General features: G+C 44.8%; 1 protein-coding gene across 1 annotated transcript; it reads left to right on the forward strand.

Annotated features, from left to right (window-relative positions):
* The first annotated feature begins 1,389 nt into the window (after positions 1 to 1,389).
* On the forward strand, positions 1,390 to 24,397 carry LOC309325922 (uncharacterized protein). Its single transcript, XM_081834302.1, has 6 exons — positions 1,390 to 1,463; positions 3,687 to 4,160; positions 4,354 to 4,435; positions 4,700 to 4,779; positions 5,449 to 5,575; positions 22,769 to 24,397. The coding sequence occupies exons 1-6, from the start codon at positions 1,431 to 1,433 to the stop codon at positions 24,193 to 24,195; spliced, it is 2,223 nt and encodes a 740-aa protein (XP_081690428.1). The 5' UTR covers positions 1,390 to 1,430; the 3' UTR covers positions 24,196 to 24,397.
* The last annotated feature ends 933 nt before the right edge of the window (positions 24,398 to 25,330 follow it).

The following is a 25,330-nucleotide window of genomic DNA, read 5'->3' on the forward strand; positions in this document are numbered from 1 at the left end:
CCCACAGTCGATCACCTTCTACTTTGGTCTTTTGCCTTTCTGAACCAGCAAGGTCTATGGGCTGCAGCTTGGCATGAAAACTGGTGTTCCTGTCACTTGCTTTTCTGCTCAATGGTCATGGTGAACGTGGCGTGAGAGTGAGATGACTGGGTGTTCATTGCCCTGGCAGCTACCGTTCAGGAGGATCAGATTGTTACTATTAATGTTTGATGTTTTGTTATGTTTTTATGTGTTGGAAGCCGCCCAGAGTTTCTGGGGCAACCCAACCAGATGGGTGGCATATAAATATTATTATTATTATTATTATTATTATTATTATTATTATTACTTTGACATTTTATGATGTTATATTCAGCCTTTCTCCTCCTCCTACCCTGCCCATCTTGCGGAGGCCACCGCCTCTGCCCTCAACTCACAACATTCCCACACTCTATGTGATTCTATGATTCTCTAAGGGGTTTCCTGCTTTGCAGATCACTTTCCACCTCCTCCTGTTTCTGGACAAGGGAGGAAGCCGCTCAGAACCCAACCAGGAGGGTGCCGTCCCCCACTACCCCCCCCAAAAAAACCCCCATGAATTGGCGTGTCTGGCAATTAACCAGAAAGTTGGCGCTTCAAGCTGACCCAGGAACGCGTGCCAGCGCAATTCCTGCACTTCAGGGGGTTGGACTAGAGGACCCTCGGGTCCCTTTCCAGAGAATACAAAACAGTATTGTTACGGTAAAATCTGGGTGCAAGGAAAATGAGCTCAGCCGGAGACAGGAGCAAACTGCAGAAGATCCAAGTTTATTGCACAACAGGTTCAAGGCGAGATTGAACAGTGAGAAAGGGGTGACATGAACTTTTGAAACTTCCCTCCATGTCCCAGAATACAGTGCAAAATACATCCCAGTTCCATCATGAATACATTAAGAAGAGGTTGGGTTACACAGGATTAACATACGGAGGAGGGAGGGGGAATATGCAGAGCTGGAGATATGCGCAGATAAGCACATCCTGAGTACCGGTGATGAGAAGACAATGGTCCATGTACTGGCATTGCCCGGAGGAAAGGCTTGGCAGAGTGATTTGACAGGATTAGGGTCTTGACACCTTGCCTGAGGGATTAAGGAGGACAGGGGAGGTGTCATGGAGTCCTAGAGAAATTGAGCAAATTGGCACGTTTAGTTTCTATGAATTTTATAGATTTTAGTCCCTTCTGACATTGACAATGGGAAATAAATGGATATATTGTAGCGAAGAAGAAGGTGAAGAAGACACGCCCCCCCCTTCCGTATCAGTATGCAGAGATGGATGGCTTTGTTGCCCTCGGCTTTGCAAGGCTTAAAAGGAGCCGAGCTGGATTCCTAGAGAGGAGAGGAAATGAAGGCGAGGGGGGGTCGGTCTTCCTGCAAGGGGCGGGGGGTGGAGAGGCTGTCTTTTTCCCGCGCATGCGCTGCTTTGGGGCCGCCTCCTGGGACCTGGTGAGCCTCCTCTCCGCCCCCCTTAGGGTGCAGTGGGGAGAAGGGGGTCCCGGGGCTGCGGGGGAGGGTGCAGGGGAGGGGGGGTGTCTGCCCCCTTCATCTCTGCAAGGCCAAATAGAGAGTTCTGCTGTGGGTCCGCTGCAACTCTCCTCTCTCTTTGGCTCTGGACGCCGCCTGCCACTTGGGGGAAGAGTCTTTGGGTCAGGAAAAGAGAGCATGCATATTAATCCCATTAAGATTGATGAAAAAGTCGCATTTATTAAGAGAGGTCGTAGCCCACTTGAACATTCAGACAACACATACGACAAAAACCAAAACCTGGCAAAACTGACCTATGCAATGAATGAGTGAACTGCTTGGAATACAGATCCACCTTTAATACCCAGTTATAAGTGTATTTGCAGATATGTCAGACAAAACTGATTATGGTGGAATTATAGAGTGATTAGGTGATGCAAATAATTTATATGTATTTTATATCTGACTTCACTTAGCAATGCTTTCTTTTGAAATGTTTTAAGTTTTTTTTTGTTAACTTTGTGTTAAATATGTATACTGTAGTTGACCTCCTCCTTTGTAATGTTTTCTTTGGAAATCTTTTAAGATAATGTTTTAGTTTCCTGACAATTATGTTGCTTTGACTGTATACTTCATATCTGACTTTCTTCAGAAATGTTTGATTCTGGATTGTTTTATTAATATGCTGTAAACGGCTTTGAGATTTTCCTTAAAAATATAAAGCGGTATAGAAGTGAAATTAATAATAACAGTAATAATGAGGAACATTGGAAGACGGAGGGCAAAGAAAAGAAAGTGCTTCTTTATGCAGTGCAGAGTTAAACCTGGTACACCCCAGTGCTTGGGGCAAGGAAAGAAGCTGGGAGATGCCTCATATGGGAGTGGAGGGAAAACCTGGTTGAATGCAACCGGACACTGGTGTGGGCTCATCGTGGACTCTACCTAGAGGCAGGGAAGGCAGCACAGAAGCTTCCATTGCACCCTCATTGTGCCACCCAGCAGAGCTGGGGTTCCAGGTAGTGTGGAATCCTTTAGAGTTGACAGCAGCTCACTGTGACTTTTTTGCAAATCCTTTTGAGGATAAAATCACTTGAATCCACTGAGACCTTGATTGTGCTGTAATAGCAGATGAGTCTCATGGGGTGTACAGAGCCCAGTCTAGTCCTGTTGTGTTGGATGAGTTTCAGTTAGTGAGGCTCGCGGACGTGGGCTAAGTGCTCAGATCAGTCAGTGCAACCACTTGCAGTCTTGACCTTCGTCGCTCTTGGATGAAAATAAATAGCAGGGAGGAGACAGCTGGCTGGGCCAGGGAGGTGGTCACTGCCTCCCTGCATGAGTGGGTGGTCCCTTCCTGCTTGGAGGAGGCAGGGTTAGAATCAACCACACCTCAAGAAACCCTCCCTGGATTTGGAAAATCTAAGTAACTGCAGGCCAGTTGCCAGCCTCCCCTTATTGGGCAAGGTTCTTGAGAGGTTCATAACGGACCAGATCCAGGCATTCCTGGAGGAAATTGATTTCCTAGATCTGGTTTAGGCCCAGTTTTGAACATGTGTATCTGGGCCTCAGAACAAAGACAAAAGGACGCCACCAAAGTAGTATGCCTTGAGAACGTTGCAGATTTCAAGTGCTAGAAAAAGTGACCGAAGCAGGAAAGAAATGTACACTGGAGAGGGAGTGGGAGGGAGAGCAACTCTTGAGGACCCCAGGGTTAGCACCCCAAGTCTAGCCCAGTGTCCAAATTACACTCGGTACAAATGACTCTTCAATCGCAGTTCCAATGGCATACGTTCACTGAAAACACTGAAAGGCGGAAGAAACCAGGCCTTTCATCTCACAGAAATCCCTTCAACTGCCTGCAAATCTTGCATGATCACATTCCTCCTGGCAGGTCTAGAACAGGCATCCCCAAACTCGGCCTTCCAGATATTTTGGAACTACAAGTCCCGTCATCCCTGACCACTGGTCCAGTTAACTAGGGGTGATGGGAGTTGTAGTCCCAAAACATCTGGAGGGCCGAGTTTGGGGATGCCTGGTCTACAGGCTTGCTTCTCCTTCTGTTTTTTGTTAAATAAAGTCCAGAGTCTGTGCTGTGGTACAGTCCAGTCCTGGTTCGTAGCAAGACTCAGCCATGCTTAATTCAGGGAACATTTTTATTCTCCTGACTGTGTATCCATTTTATAATGGAACAATCTGCTTGCTTTGTAGAAGTTGCTAGCCCCTGTTGGCAGAAGACCAAGGGACTCGTTCCGATCTCTTGGAAGCTTCCTGAGAGCCCAGATGGATGAGCAAGACTCAGCTGGCCCAGAAGCAGGAAGAGGTTATGCTATCCAAACTAGGAGCAGTGGGGGATTCTGGGAAAACTCTGTGCAGAAGATCCTGGGAGAGGGGGACACCCTCCGCTCAGATTTGCAAAGCCAGCAGTTCAGGCAGTTCTGCTACCAGGAGGCCAAAGGACCCCGAGAAGTTTGCAGCCGACTCCACCACCTTTACCGTCAGTGGCTGAAGCCAGAAAGGCACACGAAAGCTGAGATGCTGGACCTGGTGATCTTGGAGCAATTCCTGACTGTCCTTCCACCAGAGATGGAGAGTTGGGTGCGGGAATGTGGAGCGGAGACCAGTTCCCAGGCGGTGGCCCTGGCCGAAGGATTCCTCCTGAGTCAGGCAGAGGAGAGGAAGCAGGTGAGAGAGACTGGATAATCCCAAGGGGCTCCAAACAGGAGGGAGAGTTCCCCCAAACTCTCTTCTAATGGCCCATCTATTTTTGGAAAGCCTTAAGTGAATGGTATTAGATACCCCTAAAGCTTTTGCTTCTGCCATTCCTTTTCCAATCCTTCTTCCCGTTCTCTGTTTTGAATCCTTGTTTCTCTTTCAGGGAAAGGATCTGTTTGCAGAAAGGAGCCAAGATTCCTCTGAGGCAGAGAAGACTCCGTTGGACACCAGAGAGAGGCCGCTGGGTAAGGAGGAAGGAGGTTTTTTTATGTCTGGTCACATTTTGTTCATTTTGGAACTATTCTGTAGGTTCTTTTAATCATTTGGGGCCAAGACCCCAAAGGAGGGGAGATGTATTTTTGCACAACTAACATATGAAATGGGTACAAACATCAACATTCACTCAGCAGGTGCGGCTTTTAGAAAGACTCTTCTGTATTTAGTGCTGCGCTGCTTAAAGCTCTGAGAAGCAGGCGCTAAGACTTCCCATTTACCTTTTGGTCTTGCAGCTGACAGAAGGACGATGGCAAGACCTCCTCATCCATCTTTTCCTGGTGTAGGGGAAGCAGTGGCTGTGGAAAGAATTCAGGTAGGAGGAAGGAGCATTGTGGGGAAGGAGGCTGAGGGACGGGGCAGCCAGGTGCCTCTGGGTCAGGATGAATCCCTCTCCTCATCTTGGTTTCTGTCATGCCTGTTTTTAACAAAGGCTTAAAATGCAATTCCAGAAGGTTAATAAACAACTATCTCACCTTAACTGGCCTTATGAATATTGCTGGTATTATTTATCCGTAATTGTAGTTTTAGTTATTGATTTCCCATTTAATATTAAAATAGGCTTCTAACCATAAAAATAATAGTGGCCAGGATTCACCAAATGAGCCCCATCGGTTGCACTTTCTCCCTCCTTCCCCTCCTGTGACCCCCTGCACCCCCTTGAAGTTGGTCTTAGGGCATTGGGGAGGTTTCCCCTCCAGAACATCAGACGGGGAGAGGAAAGGGGATCCTTCCATCTGGGAAACAGGAACGCTTGGGCAGACTGAGTTGAAGAACGCCATGTGGAGCTCCACTGATTTACACATAGATTAATACCTATCATTAAAAGACACAATGAAAGACATGTAAAAGAAGCATCCATAATTAAAATGTGCAACCAAACAATCTCATTAAAAGAACACAGCAATTAACAGGCAGAAAACAACAAAGCAATGTGTAGTAGATAATGTTTTCTAAGAAGAAGACTTTCCCCTTTTTATATTAGGGTCCGGTGTGCTTTGAAGATGTAGCTGTTCATTTCACAGACGAGGAATGGGCGTTGCTGGATCCTGACCAGAGAGCTCTGCATAAGGAAGTCATGGAGGAGAATCGTGGGATCATGGACTCTCTTGGTATGGCTCCTTGGTGGATTATGATACCTGTTTTGAAATTCAGTACGGATCTCTATAAGATGAACATCAAGTATTTTGATGGAACTAAACAATAACCCACAGCAGGCTTCCTCAACCTGTTTTTGGCCTACAACTCCCATGATCCCTAGCTAGCAGGACCAGTGGCAAGGCATGCTGGGAATTGTAGTCTCAAAACATCTGGAGGGCCGAGGTTGAGGAAGCCTGACCCACAACATCTGGGATTTTGACAGCCCCACAGTGAACCATGAATGGAGAGTTATCTGCTATTTTATCTGTGAATATTCTTCCTCCAATTTTGCCTTTTTAAACCATGATCTGGCTGGTCTGAACTGCCCTGGCCTTTTTAAATGTAGGCTTCAGAATGGTTAGGTTCTGTTATGTTCTCATGTCTTTCCTTCTTTCTGTCTGTTCTTGGTAAACCAAAGAGACTTCTGACATGGGAGATGGATTGGATTCCATTATTAGATCAAACAAAATCCATCAAGGAAAAGAGCCAGGGTTTTTGAATCTCTGGTTCACATAAGTACAGTGGTGCCCCGCAAGACAAATGCCTCGCAAGACGGAAAACCCGCTAGACGAAAGGGTTTTCTGTTTTGGAGGTGCTTCGCAAAACGAATTTCCTATGGGCTTGCTTCGCAAGACGAAAATGTCTTGCGAGTTCCTGCGGGGGTTACTGTTGTTGATAAGCAGTAGTCCCGTGCACAGCGGAAGGATGAGGAGTACGTGCTACATACTGTATATTGCTTTATTTACACTTCAAAGCTGGTATGTTACAGAAAAAATATCTTGCCTCTGCCGGAGCAGAGAAAAGCATCCTCTCTCCTCTAAAGCACACACTGAACTGCAAAGAACAGCGAAAAACAGGAAACCAGTGTACGTCACATCCAGTCTCCCTTTCCCGTGGGAAAACCCAACAGTAACTCTGACTGTGGAATGTAAACATTGTCTTGTGACAAGCACTTCGCTGCACAGTGAAGAGAGCAGAAACCAACATCCTCCCCCTTTCTGTGAACATCACTGGGCAGCGTGTTCGTACAATATCAGTACAAACCCAACTTCTGCACATAGGTACAGTGTTGATCCCTTGATACAATCTTGGACAATACATCAGCAGGAATTTCATTACCTGGCATATAGGACACCGTTACGAGTCCCTTCTGAATACGTTCCCTAGCATGTTGCACCTTCAATTGCAAGTGCTTCGTGCTTTGCTTACAACCTTCAGAATTCAGCAAAGCCAAACATGCTTTGTTGTCCTGGTAAACCTGGATTGGACATTTGACAGGAATTTTCATGTCTTTGCACAATTGTAACAACCATTCACAATCTTTAAGTGAATAAGACAGTGCATTCAGTTCAGCTTCACAAGTACTTAAGCTAACTGTTGTTTGCTTCTTGCATGACCAATCAAATAGACCCTGATTGTACATATAGCAAACTCCAGACGTACTTTTCCTGTCTGTAGTGTCACTTCCAAAACTTGCATCTGCAAATATTTCAAGACCACCAGACTTCTGATTGTTAAATCTCAGTCTGTAATGCATAGTGCCTTTCAAATACCGCACTATGCGTTTCAGAGCTTTCCAATCCTTAACAGTAGGATTGTTGACTTGTCTGCTTAGCAAATTACAGCTAACAGCAATGTCTGGTCTTGAACATCTGGCAATGAAATTTAGCTTGCCTAGCACACTTCTGTACAGTGTAGTGTCAGAAAATGCTTCTTCAGTGTCATCTACCTGATAACCTGTTGTCATCGGTGTGTCTACAGGGTTAGCATCCATCAGGTTTAGTTTGCTTAACACATCAGCAATTTTCCGTGACTGGTGTACTAGTATGTTACCATCTTGATCTCTCTCTATTTCCAGAGATAGGTAGTTGTTTACCTCACCAAGATCTTTCATGTCAAAGTGCTCTTTCAGTTGAGCTAGGGCGTTATTGTACATTGTGACATCTTTCCAAAAGAATAAAAGATCATCAACATAAAACAAACAATACAGTTTCTTTTGCCCCTCCTCTTTGACAAATACACATGGATCAGCTTTCCCTTGCTTAAAACCTAGAGAAAACAATACTTCAGTGAGTTTTGTGTGCCAACACCTTGCACTTTGTTTGAGACCATAAAGGGACTTCTTCAGAGCACAAACAAATCCCTGTTTTACCTGTACGCCATCAGGTGGAAGCATATAAAGTGATTCATCTAGAGATCCGTACAGAAAAGCTGTATTCACATCATGGTGACTAATGTGTAGATTCTCCTCTGCAGCTAGCTTGAGCATAAGCCTAATGCTCTCATACCTCACTGTGGGTGAGTAGGTCTCGTGATAGTCTTCACCCGGTACCTGTGCAAAACCTCTGGCTACCAATCTGGCTTTGTGTCTGACTATCTTGCCATTTTGATCAGTCTTCGCTTTGAAGACCCATTTGCTTCCAAGCAATTTCATTCCTGGAACTACTGGAACTAGGTCCCATGTTTTGTTCCTTTCCAAGGAATCAAGCTCAGCCTTCATTGCATTTAACCATGGCTCAGCTTCCTTTGAATCCAAATCCTGGATTTCTTGGAAACTTGAAGGTTCAAAAACCTTCTTGGAGCTTTTAACAGCTGTTACTGCTATCTTAGCAAACTCATCAGCAAATCTCTTTGGAGGTCTGCCTTTTGTGGCTCTCTGTGACCTGCGAATTAGCCGTAGGTCTTCAACACTCTCCTCTTCCTTCTTGGGAGAAAAGTGACCTATTGTGAACAATGGTTCCTCCAATTCCTGATCAGAGCTTTCAGAGGGTCGCATAGAGGCTTTCGCACTCTCGAAATCCTCTGAATCACCCGATTCAGTTTCAGACTCAGAATCAGAACCTTCACCAGTGGGTGTGGGTTGTTGTGGTTGCTTTTGACTATCCTCAGTCTCATCACTGTCATCAGGATAACATTGGAAAATTCCCACATTCTCCCCCCACTTGGCATTGTACTCAACACTTCTTGTGAGCTTAATTGCCTTTGAGTCAGTCATCATTATTCTGTAAGAACCTTTCTGATAACCTAGAAAGATACCATGCAATCCACGCTTGTCTAACTTGGAGTTTTGTGGTGAGTGAACCCACATGTCAGAACCAAAAATTTTCATGTGTTTGATGTATGGCTTTTTGCCAAACATCTTCTCATAGGGGGTACAACCAATCGCTGAAGATAACCTGCGATTATAACTGTAAGTGAAACATGAGAGAGCTTCGGCCCAATAACTCTCTGGAAGATTGGCATCATGCAGCAAGGTTTTTAACCCTTGAAGCAATGTCTGATTTGCCCGTTCCGCAAGTCCATTCTGCCATGGCGAGCGAGGACTAGACAAATCGTGTTGAATTCCTTTCTCAGTCAGAAAAGCTTCAAACTGCTGAGAAGTGAATTCTCCCCCGCGATCACTGAAAAGAGTCTTTACCTTCTTACCATGCACATTTTCCAACCAAGCACAGAATTCCTTGAACCTAGGAAAAGCCTCTGATTTCTGCTTGAGATTGTACACATAAATATACCTGGAAAATGCATCAATGAGAACCATGAAGTACCTGTTTCCTCCCAAAGAGGGCGCTAGTGGTCCAACCAAATCAGCATGAACAATTTGGTATGGTTCTGTAGCTTGCCTACTAGACACCTTACCTTTCGCAGCCATTTTTACCTTGTTTGCTGCGCATGCCTTGCATTTCATGTGGTACCTGCAGGGTTTAATAGTCATACCTTCAACCAAGGCAGGCATCTTAGATACTGCCTCAAAATGCAAATGACCAAGTTTTCTGTGAAAATCATGAATACATTCTGCATGCAAACTTTTGTTAGAACCTGCAATGCAACAAGTGTCATCCTGCACAACATCATCATAATACAAAACATATAAACGATCAACATATTCAGCATACAATACATAATCATTTTTCTTTGTGATGATGCACCTTTTGTTCTTAAAGGAAACGTCAATATTCCGCTCATTCAGCTGTCCAACGCTGAGCAGATTATGTTTGGCATCCGGCACATAAAGCACATTCTGTATCGATAAGTCCAAACTGTGAAGAACAACAGTTCCGTAGCCTTTACTGGGGATGGTGTGGTCATCCGCCTGGTGAATTGCACCTTCCTGCGGTGTAAAAGACACGAACAGTCGCTTATCGTTGCACATGTGATGCGTTGCCGCTGAATCAACAACGAAGAAAGATCTAGACGTCTTCTGGACCTCTGCATCTTTTGGAGTGAAGCGTGAGACCATTGCCTTGTGCTTCGTTGTCCTGGACACTGGACCTTTGCCTTTGCTCTGGCCTCTTCCACGCGATGAGCTTCCACTGCGCTGCTCTGTCTTGGCCCTGGGATATTTACATTCCCTTTTCATATGGCCTAGACGTCCACACGAGTAGCATTTCACTGCCTTCAAAGCTTTGGCGCCATCTGGTGGTTCCACTGCACTATGGGATGACGACTGTGAAGTCTCCCCATTGCCCATGCAGCTAACACCCCGCCGATCTGCTTCATTCTGAATCATGGCAGTATCACAGGCTACTGTGAGTTGAGCATTTGGCTGATCAGTGGCATCAAATTCCCCACTTGCCTGATCCAGCCTTCTGCAGCTAGCCATCATGACTCTGGCATTAGCCTTCTGCGTCATCTCTGCTGCTTTAAATCAGGCTACTTTATACAAGCTGTGTCTGTGCTGCTTCATTCCAAAGGCAAGTTCAAAACAGCCTCTGTGAGCCTGTGCCACTCTGCTTATTCCAAGAGCACTTTTAAAAGTTACTTTCGATTTCCCCAGCCCAGCAAAACTGCCTTAAAAGTTCAAAGTCCAGCCATAAAGCCATTAATTAGAAGCTGGCAGGCTGCCCGGAGCAGTAGCACATACCTCATCAATCATCTTGACGCGCAGAGCAGATTCCATTCCGATCTGTCCCCCTGCATTCCGATCCTTTGCCGGCACTCCGATTCGACTTCTGGAGCCCATTCTTAAGATGACTGCGTTTTTCTGGGCCCGGAACCAAATGTTGTTGATAAGCAGTAGTCCCGTGCACAGCGGAAGGATGAGGAGTACGTGCTACATACTGTATATTGCTTTATTTACACTTCAAAGCTGGTATGTTACAGAAAAAAATATCTTGCCTCTGCCGGAGCAGAGAAAAGCATCCTCTCTCCTCTAAAGCACACACTGAACTGCAAAGAACAGCGAAAAACAGGAAACCAGTGTACGTCACATCCAGTCTCCCTTTCCCGTGGGAAACTCCAACAGTACAGACTGTCAAATGTAAACACCTGTCTTGTGACAAGCACTTTCGCTGCACAGTGAAGAGAGCAGAAACCAACAGTTTTTTCCTCCCCCCCCTTTTTCTAAGCCGCTAAACCGCCTATCAGCTGATCCGCTAAGACGCTTATCAGCTGATCCGCTAAGCTGCTAAGCTGCTTATCAGCTGAGCCGCTAAGCCGCTAATAGCGCTAAGCCGGTAATGGGCTTGCTTCGCAAGACGAAAATGTCTTGCAAGTTCCTGCGGGTTTTTTTCCCTCCCCCCCCCTTTTTCTAAGCCGCTAAACCGCTTATCAGCTGATCCGCTAAGCCGCTTATCAGCTGATCCGCTAAGCTGCTAAGCTGCTTATCAGCTGAGCCACTAAGCCGCTAATAGCGCTAATCCGCTAAGCCGGTAATGGGCTTGCTTCGCAAGACGAAGAAACCGCAAGACGAAGAGACTCGCGGAACGGATTCTTTTCGTCTTGCGAGGCACCACTGTATGTCTGTTAATGCTTGTCAGAAAAGTCAATGAACCCTGTAGTAAGACTTTTAGTAAGTTACCATTGTTTATTAATCCATGGCCTGTAAAAGTGTGGAGGAGAGGAATGTTATTATGATGACAATTTTATTATTAGGCAGCCTATTTAATATGCTTTTATAACTGACAAAGGGTAATAAATTATAAATAATAATAATAATAACTTGGAGCTCTATCTCTTCCTGGTGCTCTAATGTCTTTCTCTTTTTGATACAGCTGGTAATGAATTGGAAATTGGTGATGAATTGGAAATTAACAAGGGAAACCATGAGAAAATCCACACAATGGAAAAGCCATATAAATATTTGGAGCGTGGAGAGCGCTTCAGTCAGAGTTCCCATTCCACTTCCCATCAAAGAATTAAGAGCGGGAAGAAACCAAATCAGTGCTTGGAATGTGGAAAGAGCTTCAATTCCAAGTGGAGTCTCACTTGCCATCAAAGAATACACACTGGGGAGAAACCATTTCAGTGCCAAGAGTGTGGAAAGAGCTTCAGGCAGAAGGAAAGTCTTACTTCCCATCAAAGAATTCATACATTGGAGAAACCCTATCAGTGCTTGGAATGTGGAACAAGCTTCACCTGGAAGGAAAGTCTTACTTCCCATCAAAGAATTCATATAGAGGAGAAACCCCATCAGTGTTTGGAATGTGGAAAGACCTTCAGTCGGAGCACCAATCTCACTTCCCATCAAAGAATTCATACGGGGGAGAAGCCATATCACTGCACGGAATGTGGAAAGAGCTTTAATACAAGTGTAAGCTTCCGTCGGCATCAAAGTAGTCATCGTGGGGAGAAACCATTTCAGTGCCAAGAGTGTGGAAAGTGCTTCAGTCAAAAGGGAAGTCTCACTGCTCATCAAAGGATTCATACAGGGGAGAAGCCATATCAGTGCATGGAATGTGGAAAGAGCTTTTACCAGAGCTGCAATCTCACTTCCCATCAAAAGTCTCACAGGATTGGGACACTGTTCTTCTGCTGATGGAGCCTAAAATAGCATTAGCTCTCTTTTTTGCTGCTGCTACTGCACCTTCACCACTGTTCACACATGTGAAGCTTGCACAAGTCCACTAAGACCCCTAGATCCTTTTCACATGTACTATGGCAAGCCAGGTGCCTCCCGTCGTATATTTATGCCAAAGTGCGGAACCTGACATTCGTCCCTATTGAAATTCATTTTGTTAGTTTGTTCCCTGTTCTCCAATTCTGTCTTCTGTGGCATTAGCTACCCCTCCCAGTTTGGTGCCATCTGCAAATTTGATGAGCATCCGCTCAGTTCCTTCATCTAAGTTGTTTATAAAGATGTTGAACAACAACGGGCCCGGGACAGATCCCTGCGGCACCCCACTTGTCTCTATTTTCCAGGATAACGAGGAACCATTAATGAGTACTCTTTGGGTTCAGTCAGTCAACCACTTACAGACCCACCTAACAGTTACCTAGTTCAGCCCACATTGTATCAGGTTCCTCGTGAGAATATCATGGGGGACTTAGTAAAAAAGCTTTACTGAAATCAAGATACACTATGTCCACAGCATTCCCCTGATCGACCAACTTGTTACTCCATCAAAAAAAGAAGTTATATTGGTCTCGCATGACTTATTTCTGAGAAACCCATGCTGGGTTTTAGTAATCTAAGTGCTCTCAGACTGACTTCTGAATTATATGTTCTAGGACTTTTCCTGTTATTGATGACAAGCTCACTGGTCAGTAGTCACCTGGGTCTCCCCCCCCCTTTTTTTTTTAAGGTGCATTTGCATCCTTCCAGGCTGCAGGGATCTCACCTGTTCTCCAAGGATTCTCAAAGATTATAGAAAGAGGCTCCGAGTTTACATCTGCAAGCTCCTTTAATACCCTTAGGTGCAGCTCATCAGGCTCTGGAGATCTGAATTAATTTATAGTAGCCAGGTGTTCCCTTACTACCTCTTTTCCTACCTTGGGCTGCAGCTGTCTCCTTGCATCATTGATTCTGTTATCATCAGGTTGGGCACTGCTTTCTTTTGGGGGAAGACAGACTCAAAGTAGGTGTTGAGTGGTTCAATTTTCTCTCAGTCACCCAACAGCATTTCTCTTTCCTTTCAACACAGAGTACCTACCACTTGCTTGTTCTTCCTCTTGCTTTGAACATAGCTGAATAAAACTTTTAAAATTATTTTCAATCTCTCTTACAAGCCTGAGCTCATTCAGAGCTTTGGCCTGCCTAGACCTCCCTGCAACTGTTGGCTACTCATGTATACCCCTCCTTTGTGATTTCCCTTTTCTTCCATTTGCTATACGTTGCCATAGCAGTGAGACCATATCAGTGCCGTATCAGATAAACCATATCAGTGCTTGGAATGTGGAAAAAGCTTCACCTGGAAGGAAAGTCTCACTTCCCATCAATTACTTTATACAGTGGACAAACCTCTTGTACAGCTCTTGGAAAGTGCAACGTGCTTGAGTAAGAACAACCTCATAGCCCATCAAATAATTCATACTGGGAAGAAAGCATAGCAGTGCTTGGAATGTGGAAAGGGCTTCAGTCAGAGGCCCAATCTCAATGGCCCTTCAAAGAACTCATGGCAGGGAGAAACCGTATCAATGGCTGTGTGTGAATTTAATTTGAGGACACTTTATGCAGGTGAGAATTGCAACAGTGTTCTTCTCATGTGACAATCCAGCAAAAAATTGACATTCTCTCACAAAACCATGGGGTGCACACACCCTCAGTGCCCAATAGCTAGATCTGTGAGGTGCAAATTGGGCAAGGGGTTGAATACCTGCTTCATGTCACGTCTGCAATGGTCGTGTCCCCTTGAAGCTCTTTCTGGTTTCTGCTCAACACACAAACAACCTCTTCCAGAAAAGTCACAAGTTTCAGGCTTCCCTCTGTGAGAAGCATAAGCTGAGGTTTCCCTTCCTGCTGTCCTCCTTTAATTATTCCAAGTACATTCTGAACAAAGGATTGTATCCAGGATGAAGAAAGAGTTTTCTGTTTGCTGTACTTCAGAGGTGCTTGGGAGCAACAGCAAGCAGACCAGACCCCACTTTCCCTAGCCGGGTGGAAAAGGCCTGCAAGGCAAGAAGCAGGTCTCTCAAGATGGTCCCTGGCCTCTCCAGCAACCTCCTCAGTGGAGTGTGAGAGTAGTGGTTGTTGTCAAGCAGGGTTGATAGATTAGTAGTAGAGAAACAGCATTATAACACCCATTGTAGTCAGGTGACAAAAAGAGGAGCAGGAACATTTGAAATTATAAGTTGATGTACCCAACATTATCTTGAAACCCTTGTGTGTTTGTTTTAATAAACCAGTTGCATTCCACCACACATCTCCTCCTTTGCTAAGTGAGAGGTGAAGTGTTCAGATAAGAGTTCTCCAAGGTGGCAGCGGGAATAAAGCGGTGGTCTGATGAAAGACCCAGTCAAGACCCAGCTCATAGCTGCGCATCTGGAATAAAATGGGGAGGGGGCACAGGGGTGGGTGGGCAGTGCCAGGAGAGAGGGGTGAGCCGCCTGTGTTCAGCTTTGCCAGGGTTCAAAGGAACTGAGCTGGATTCCTAGCAGGGCAGGAAATGAAAGCGGTGGAAGGGTCCTCCAGAGCAAAAGCCCCTTTCCTCAAGGGGAGGCAGGTGGTTGTTGCATCTCTGCTTCTCCAAGGCTGCCTCTGTGGAGCCTCCTGGAACCTGGTGAGTCTCCTTTCTGCCTTGGGGTGCAGTGGAGAGAAGGGAGGAGAGGGGGGCCCAGGGCTGCAGGGGGAGGGGCTCTAATACATGGGGAGGACCCCCCCAAGTCTGGGAGAAGAGGGTTATGTCCCCTTCTCTGAAAAGCCAGGGGGGCCATGAGTTTGCAACTACAGTGGTACCTCTGGTTGCGTACTTAATTTGTTCCAGAGGTCCGTACTTAACCTGAAACTGTTCTTAACCTGAAGCACCGCTTTAGCTAATGGGGCCTCCTGCTGCTGCTGCGCCGCCGGAGCACGAATTCTGTTCTCATCCTGAAGCAAAGTTCTTAACCTGAAGCACTATTTCTGGGTTTAGTGGAGTCAGTAACCTGAAGCGTATGTAACCTGAAGCGTATTTAACCCGAGTTACCACTGTAGTCTTCCTTTAGATCCATACACTGCTTGCCACTTCTGGGGTGGGTGGGTGGGTGGGTGTCTTTGGGTCAGGAAAGATTTCATGCAAATAAACCCCATTCAGATTGATGAATTTAATACGTCACATTTATTAACAGAAGTTGTGGGCAGATGGAAACATTTGTGTAGGACTAACAGAGGACGACCGGAGGTTGGATGAAGGTGAGCTGTGCAGAGGCTCCTTTTATTAACAGGAGTTGTGGGCAGACGGAAACATTTGGACATAGAATATGCACAAAATACAAAGACAAAAACCTGACCTGTGCAGTAAATAAACAAGGACTGTTGGAAGATGGAGGGCAGAGAGAAGAAAGTGCTTCTTCATAGATGCTCACCAAGCTAGATGGCTTTAAAAAAAGCATGTGACCAGTGTGTGGTGCTGTGGGCGGCTCCTTGCCCTTTGGGCTGTGCTCTGCAGTGCTTCTAGGAGGGCTAGAGGTTTATTTCAGCTTCTTCCTGTTAACGGAGAAATCTGAGGGCTCCCTTGGACAAAAAACAAGGACACCAGCCAGGAAGACCAGAGCAAAACCGCAACCAGTAGGCTTGGTCTTTATTGAATACAGTTGCGACAGGACTCCCACCTGCCACCAGGTGAAGCAAGATGGAGGCCCCAAACAAAAGAGAACCCAAACTTTTATTAGATGCTAATCCCCCATGCTACACCCCCCCCGAACTACATCACTCATACATCACGGTTACATCATGAAAGGGGAGGTCTGGTGGCCGTAATCTGAGCATCCTGGACCCTGCCCCATGGTTCTCCTTGCCCTCCACCAAACACCCATCAAGTGTAACAAAAGAGATATTTACATTTCCCTGTTTCCCACCCTTTTGTCTTCATCTGGGTTTGGTATTTCTGGAATGGCTACCTGTCTGGCACTCAGGTATCAGGATGCCAGGAATTATCCCTCAGGCAGAGGGGCTGCTGAGTAGCTGAGCTCACAGGTCTAGATGAATTTCTAAAGTTTTCCCAGGGAGCCAGTACATAGATACATTTATTGGTGAATTGTTACATTTGGTATCATGCAGCAAAGGCCCTTTGAATAGAAAGGAAGAAACTGTGATGAAGTGTTTTGTGGGGAGAAGTCACAAAAGTGATTGTGCTGATTTTGGTAGCGGGCTGCATGTGCATGATATCTGCTGGAGGGGCAACAACCCCCCAACCTATACATAAATTCCTGCAACATTCCTTTTGTACTGATACGGAAAGGGGGGGGGGCATGTCTTCTTTACCTTCTTCTTCGCTACAATATATCCATTTATTCCAATTGTCAATGTCAAAAGGGACTAAAATCTATAAAGTTCATAGAAAATCAGCGTGCCAGTTTGCTCAATTACTCTAGGACTCCATCACACCTCCCCTGTCCAGCATAATCCCTCAAGCAAGGTGTCAAGGTGATCAGCCTTTCCTCCAGGCAATGTCAGGTGGCAGACTATGCATATTTGGGACTATTGTTTTCTCATCCCCAGGAAGTGTTTATCTGTGCATATCTCCAGCTCTGCATATTCCCCCCTCCCTCCTCCTTATGTTAATCCGGTGTAGCTCTGCATATTCCCCCCTCCCTCCTCCATATGTTAATCTGTGTAACCCAACCTCCCTTTAATATATTCATGATGTAATCTGTGTAACCAAACCTCTCTTTAATGTATTCATGACGTGTTTTGCACTGTATTCTGGGACATGGAGGGAGTTTCAAAAACTCATGTCACCCCTTTCTCACTGTTCAATCTCGCCTTGAACCTGTTGCGCAATAAACTTGGATCTTCTGCAGTTTGCTCCTGTCTCCGGCTGAGCTCATTTTCCTCCGCAGGGACCCACGGACTTGGTCCGATGAGCTGGGTGGCAGAGTAGCCTCGCACCCAGATTTTTGCCGTAACAGTTGGCGCCCAACGTGGGGCATGCGGTTCTCCCGCGTTGCTGACCGGGGGCCCCGAAATCTTCAGCCGGCACCAGGCCATTTTGCCTGGGAAGATCCTTTGGACCCCCGGCCATCTTCCGGGCGGTAATCAAAAGCCCCAGGAGTTCAGCCGAGGAGCAAAGAGGGATCCAGCCGGCTTATTCATCAATCCCGGGATCATCATAGAAGACATGTGAGTATAAGGAAAAGGAAAAATCCAGTGCACTGGTGGGAAAGGGGTGGAAATCTCCTGGCAACTGAATTCTCTGCCCTCCTCTCTATCGCTCCTTCTCGCCTGTCTCTTGGTCCAATTGGTGAGAGAGACCGTGGACTGCTGCTCGACCCGAAAGGGGGGTTCTGAGCTCTATCTCTTTCTCTAAAAACCCTCCAGCCAGCCGCACCAATTGGGAGTCCGAAAGTAAGACGGAGAGACCCGACTTGAAAGATAGCCGACTCTCTGCAACGGGCATCTCAGTTGAAAGCAAGGGGCTGGAGTTCTTCTTCCGAACTTCCCGAGCGCCCTTACGGAGGGGGCAGGAAGGGGTCTTGCTTTCTGTATCAATCCCAGCCGCACTGGTCGGTGCCACGTAACACGTGTATCGTGCGTGAGCCCGCTTCCAAAAGCAAGGGGGATTTTCGGTTCGAAACTCTATCCAGGGATCACCCGATCTGGCACCGCACGGCGCGGGCGTTCAGTAGGGCCCCTTTTCCTGAGATTGACGATAGGTAGGAGGTTGCCAGGAGGGATAGCCCATGAGGAATTGGGCGGGATCGGCAGAGTGGAAAAGGACCCCAGGTTATTGACTAAGGAAATAGGAAGGAATACCGGATAGCTAGAGCTCTTTAAAAACCCTCTAAGGAAGTTGCCAAGCGACTAAAGACCCCTCTTTACTATAAATCCCGTATTAAGTATATCAATCTCCTAGATATACCAATCCTTACCACCCTTTCTCTTCCCTCTTTCTGTCTAGACACGCGTAAAACATAAAATGGGTACCCAGGCTTCCAAACGCGAGCGGGCTCACTCTGGGAAGAAGGCTTCTAGAAAGCCATCTCAGTCTCAGAAGGACCCTGACTCTCCTCTCCAATTTGTCATCACGTATTGGAAGACGATTCCTGGCCACAAATTATTATCGAAGCAAAATTAGAGAACCTCTGTTCTGAAATGTGGCCTGCCAGCACCGCCTCCGCCAAGCCCGAATTGCGTTGGCCGGCTGGTTAACTGGTGGTGTTTGAAGAGGCAAGGAGGCTCTTAAAACCATGTGGGACCTTCCTACTAATTTCACTTAATGAAGCTAAAGGAAGCAGCCCAACTCCTTGCAATAACCAACTAAAGGATGAGAGTATATATGTTTACATGTTGTCTGTTATGTGTGTTGTGTGTTAATACATATATGAGAATATGTGTGTTTACATGTTGTCTGTTATGTGTGTTGTCTGTTCCTTCTGTCTCTGACAGACTGCCTTTCTTAAGCGCGCATAGTTTAAACTGCAAGCTTGCTTCAAAATTTTAAATTTAAGGAAGCTATGCTGGACCTTATCAGTCCTAAATAAGACAAAATGAGAATGAAGGGTGCAAATGTTTACCCCACCTCTTGCTTTGCCGCAACTTTTCAGATCGTGAGTCTACAGTCTATTTTGGAATGTGAATGTTTCTAATGTGAATTAGATGTTTCTGCTGCAAAAGTGTAGGTGAGCACAACTGCTCTCTCAAGCTAAAATGCAGTGTATTTATTTCATGAAGCACATGCCTATGAAAGTATGGTCTTCCTTCTAAGAAAATATCTGAGTCCAGTTTTAACTTTGATTTGGTTGGACAGAAGAGTTATTGTAAGGCTCCTGATATCAGGCCTCTTTTCTTAGAAAATGCCCCCCCTTGTTTCATTCTGTCTCTTTCAGGTTTTTTTTCCTTTTTCTCTTCTTCTGTGCCAGGTAAATTTACTTCCGAGTAAGCTTCCTTTAAAGGAAACTGCAAAAGGGGGGGGGGGCATAGATTAGGCTTAAAATTGTCACTTTTGTATTCCCTTTAAATCAAATCTATGGCTGTTTTAACTATGCTTTATAAGAGATCCTCTCCCTATCTTAAGAAAATGTTCACTTCAATCTTTCTTTAAAGATCATTTGTCTAGGAACTTGCTCTCTAAGGAACTTGCACGTCTAAGGAAGTAAACTCAAACTAATCTCAAGATCTGCTAAAGGGTTCTGTATAAAGTTGGGAATTTTCATTTTCCTCTTCCTTAGTACATGATAGGAGCACTGATTGTGCTCTCTTCCCCAGTAGTGCCTGTGTACATAAGTATGTGTGTGTAGTACAAATCTTGCTGTGAAATCTTGCTGTGAACCCTATATTTTGGAGGGTTGGACTAGATGACCCCAGGGTCCCTTTCAACTCTCCCAATTTGTGGCTGTGTGGAAGGACATGTGTCCGCAAGCATCGCAGGGTAATTCTTAAATTCTGGTGTGGTGATGGAGTTGAAATTCAGCCTAGCTTTGCTCTCTAGTTTTAAAAGGTGAGAGGTGAAGCTGTGATGTTTTGAAGCACAACTGGTAATATCAAGCATTTGAGTGATTACAGTGTTTATCATTTTGTCTACTATTTAAAAATCAGACGAATACATATGGGCCTTGACCAATCCTGTAAATAAAGGGGCAGGAAAATTTTTGTCTGCAAATGGTAAGGCCGAAAAACTTAGAATGTTAAAAAAATAATAATAAATAAAATAAAAATTCCTATGAATTCTGACTCTCTGGCCATTTTCCCATATATAAGGGCGCGGCATTGTTCCGCGAATGGCCAGAGGGATATTAGCCCTTTCCTGTACATAAAGGAAGCAGTCGCTTTGCTTGGGCTGAAATTGCTAGCTTTTGTTGGTGAATACTTCAATTGCTGAGTTTCTCTTTTTTGTTTTAAATCTAACCCTCTTTTAAAAACTACTCCTTACCCTTCCCTTATTCAAATTCTAATTTTGCCAAAAGATGCAACATTTCAATAGTAAAAAAGAATTGCTGAGACATGAACTCCGCACATGCACAGAGACTAGATCAGCTTTAAAAAAAAAAAGATAGGAAAAGGAGAGAGAGAGAGAGAGGAAGGGGGGGGGGAGAGGAGGTTTATGTTAAAACTTGGAACCATTGAGAGAAATCACCCTTAATGTGTCCCAAGTTTGAAATCTTAACATGCCAAATTCTTTTCACAGGTAAATATCAAAGAATTCCACCCCTCAATGGGATTTAAGTCACAGACTTTGTTTGTGTGCATTTTAGGAACAGCATTTCCTGACAGGCTTCTCACATGAAATAATTTTCCCTTTTAACAGGATATCTGAACAAAGTGTTTGTCCCTTTCTCCTCCCACAACAACTTTCTTTCTGTTCTGTGAAATCCCTGCTGTATTAGTGACTTCCATCTCTTCGTGGCTTTGACACTTTTAAAGTTACAAATAATCTGTTTCCATTTATTTAATCCGTTTTTCCATGATGTCTATGAAATTAATCGAAGCATAACCAAACATTGTTTGTGGAATGGTATTTGTTTACCTTTTGCCTGAGCATTTCTTATTAATTCTGAAGAAGTGTTATCTGAAGAAGTGTGCATGCACACGAAAGCTCATACCTAGAACTAACTCAGTTGGTCTTTAAGGTGCTACTGGAAGGAATTTTTTTATTTTATTAATTCTGTCATTTTGGCTAGTTCAAGGTACTTGCACAACTTTAAAATGCCATTAAGTCATTTTCCAGTATTTTGCTATTAACATTCTAGCCGATGTTGTCACATCAAGAAACACTCTTTTATTTTCAGATTTCTTAAAATTCTGTGTCTTAGCATTTATTTATTTTGGTTCCTCATAGGTCATTGTGTGTGTGTGTTTGTGTGTGTGTTTTATTATTATTTTAACTGTCTTTTAAGTCCACCCTGCCCTTACAGGATATCATTTCTACAAGTGTGTTATTACAGATCCAATGAAAAGCTTCGCTACCACGAGACTTATTACCTGCAACAACAACAGACACAGTTTTCAAAGTGGCCACAGCAATTTCTTTCAAAGGGGAGGAGTTGAATTGCAAGGAGATTTTTTGACTTTTATATTCAACTGATATTTAATTAGTTTGTTGTGTATTATGTGTTATTATGTAGGAATGTTGAAATGTGTTTGACAGTGTTATTTCCACAAAGGGAGGAATTTGTGTGTGTGTGTGTGTAATTGTCTTATGTTTAATGTATACTGCCTTATTCCTTATACCCCAATGGAGGATTTTCATACACTTTATGCTTTCTAATGGATCAAGCTATTGTGTAGTTCAATGTTTAGATAACCACATTTCGCTGTCCCACCTGGCACACTGCCAACCTTCCCTACCCATTTTAAAATGTGTTAAAACTCGCTTTACCAAGGAGAAGCTTCAGGAAGGTGTATATGCCTTGATTTAGCAGGAATGATCCCTTATAGAGTTAAATTGACTTATTTGGACAAGTGCCCTTTTAAGAATGGTTTTCTTTTAACAGATTGGTTTGAAGAGTTGAGAACCATGGGGAAAGATAAATTCAAATTGGACTCAGTTTGAATTGGGCAAGTGTATCCAGGCTGCAATTAGCTTTTGGTCCTTAAAGTGCAAGTGCGCAACTTCCCATGACTGCAAGACCAATAATAAAACCCCCATAGGAAGCCAAGGCAAGGACATTTCCCTCAGGACGTGCCCGAACCTATGGCAGCTGTGGTGAGTGCCAGGCAACATGGTTAATATGAAAGCCCTAAGTGGATTCACCAGGGATTGCCACTACTGTGAGACCACAGAAAAGCTACCTTGACACCTGAGAACACAAAAATGGCGGGGGACAAAGCAAACTGCATTTTTTTTCAGTCAGTAGTGGACCTTCCTGCTAAATGTAAAGCATAAACCACTATTGAACAAAATACAACAGGTGTCCTTTTTGCACTACTATACTTGCAAATGGCCTTAAGAGGCATGATTTGCAAGTCCCCTTCAGGTTTGCACAAACCCACACATCTAGTACGATAGATACAAAGTTATTATTTAGTGCATACCTATATAACGTAAACATACATTGTCTTGGTCCGTGTTGCTCCCTCCTTTGTTGCCCTGCTCAACCCACCTCCTTTTCCATTAGGGCCTATTCCCACTCACACGGCACCCCTACCTTCACCGAGATTTAGGGTGTGATTTATTGCTGCCCCACTCCTGATACTCAGGTTCCAATACATATGTTCATTAATGCCTGTCAACAAAAGCAGTGAAGCCTGTTGTAAGGCCTTACTATTAATTCCCTTCAGTTCTTCCCGTGTCCCAAGCATTAATTAGCAAAGTTCAATAACTGAGGGCTGCGTTTCTCCCTGAGGCTGTGATCCGTTTCTTTGTTTGTTGCAGATGGTGATGAATCAGAGATTAAGAACCAGGGAGACCATGTCCATGTCTACGCCATGGAGAAGCAATGTAAATATTCTGAGTGTAGAGAGAACTTCAGTCAAAGTTCCCATTCCACTTCCCTCCAAAGAAATCCATTGGGGAATAAATCCTATCAATGCTTGGAATGTGCGAAGAGCTTCAGTCGGAAAGAGAGTCTCACTTCCCATCAAAGAATTCATACACGGGGGAAACCCTATCAGTGCTTGGAATGTGAGAAGAGCTTCACTCAGAGTGCCCATCTCACAACCCATCAAATAAGTCATACAGGGGAGAAACCATATCAGTGCTTGGAATGTGGAAAGAGCTTCACCCGGAAGGAAAGTCTCACTTCCCATCAAAGGATTCATACAGGGGAGAGACCGTATCAGTGTTTGGAATGTGGACAGAGTTTCACCTGGAAGAAAAGTCTCACTTCCCATCAAATAATTCATACAGGGAAGAAACCATATCAGTGCATGGAATGTGAAAAGAGTTTCAGTCAGAAAAAGATTTTCACTTCCCATCAAAAAATTCATACAGGGGAGAAACCATATCAGTGCATGGAATGTGAAAAGGGTTTCAACTGGAGCGAAAGTTTCACTTCCCATCAAAGAATTCATACAGGGGAGAAACCATATCAGTGTGTGGAATGTGGGAAGAGTTTCAGTCGGAAAGATAGTCTCACAATACATCAAAGAATTCATACAGGGGAGAAACCATATCAGTGCATGGAATGTGAGAAGAGCTTCACCCAGAAGTTCTATCTCATAGTCCATGGAAGAATTCATACAGGGGAGAAGCCATATCAGTGTATGGAATGTGGGAAGAGTTTCAGTCGGAAAGATAGTCTCACTTCCCACGAAAGGGTTCATACAGTGGAAAAATCATATAACTGTTTGGAATGTGGGAAGAGTTTCAGTCGGAAAAAGAATCTCATGGCCCATCAAATAATTCATCCAGGGAAGAGACCATATCAGTGTTTGGAATGTGGGAAGAGGTTCTTTCGGAGTGCCCATCTCACAACCCATCAAATAAGTCATACAGCGGAGAAACCATATCAGTGCTTGGAATGTGGGAAGAGCTTCAGTCGGAAGTTCAATCTCACAGTCCATGAAAGAATTCATACAGGAGAGAAACCATATCAGTGCATGGAATGTGAACAGAGCTTCACCTGGAAGGGAGGTCTTACTTCCCATCAAAGGATTCATACAGGGGAGAAGCCATATCAGTGTATGGAATGTGGGAAGAGTTTCAGTCGGAAAAAGGTTCTCACAACACATCAAAGAATTCATACAGGAGAGAAAACATATCAATGCTTGGAATGTGGTCAGAGCTTCTGTCAGAAGACCAGTCTCATAGGCCATCAAAGATGTCACAGTGGGGAGAAACCAGACAATGGCTGTATATGAATTTAATTTTCAGAGACTTTGATTAATATGTTCAACGTGGACCCTGAGCTCCACTTCTGAAGGCCTTCTGCCAGTTCCCTGATTGTGGGAAGTGAGGTTACATGGAACAAGGCAGGGGGCCTTTTTGATAGTGTCACCCGCCTTGTGGAACTCCCTCTTGTTAGATGTTAAGAAAATAAACAGCTATCTGACTTTTAGATAAGGAAGTTTTTAATGTTTGTTAGTTTTACTGTGGTTTCATGAATTGTTAGAAATAATAACAATAATGCTAATGGCTTTATAGGTCAAAACATTTGAATTGGGTGTGGAAGCTAATTGGCGTCCAGTTCAGTTGGGCCAGGATAGTTAATGCCCGTCAAAATAGGTCGTAAGCACTGTAATACATAGAGGTCCCTCTACTTAGGACAGACAGAACTGGGCAGAAGACAAAAGGGATTCCTTCCTTCCGATCTCTTGGAGGCTTCCTGAGAGCCCAGGGGGATGAGCCAGACTCAGCTGGCCCAGAAGCAGGAAGGGGCCATGCCATCCAAACTGGGAGCAGTGGGAGGTTGATTCCGGGCCGTGTCTAGCCCTCCTAGAAGGGAAGTGACCTTGCCAAGTGTGATGGCAACTGAAGGGATTTCTGTGAGATGAATCTGCCTGTTTGCTCCTGCCTTTGGTGCTTTTGGTCAAGGAAGGAATTTAGAACTGTGGTTGATCAAGTACAATTTTCACACCAGGCTGGGGGGGGGTTCTAACCCTGGGGACCTCAAGAGCTGCTTTCCCTCCTACCCCAGGAAAGAGCCCCCATCACCTTGGAGTGGCCCCATGTGCCCAGGCCATTAGACCATTTCAGGTCCCAGGTGTCCAGCATTGCCCTGGTAACCTCGCATTCAGTGAGGAAGAGCATCCCCAAATCCTCTTCCTGGGTCTCAGACAGCTTCACGGAGAGCTGATTTACACTCTGCTGCTAAAACCTCCTGCCATTTGTTCCACTTTCAGGGTCAGGTAAGGAGAGATGTAATGCAGCGTAAGAGGGGGGAGATTCACAAATGCAGAAGACTCAGAAACCATGCCTAATACATTCTAAAAGGTTAATGACAGTTAACGTGGAGCATTATTGAGACAGCAAAGTCTGCTTTCTTGCTTCCCTCCT

This window comes from Podarcis erhardii, assembly GCF_964252035.2.
Source record: "Podarcis erhardii genome assembly, chromosome: 12".
Classification (NCBI taxonomy): domain Eukaryota; kingdom Metazoa; phylum Chordata; class Lepidosauria; order Squamata; family Lacertidae; genus Podarcis; species Podarcis erhardii.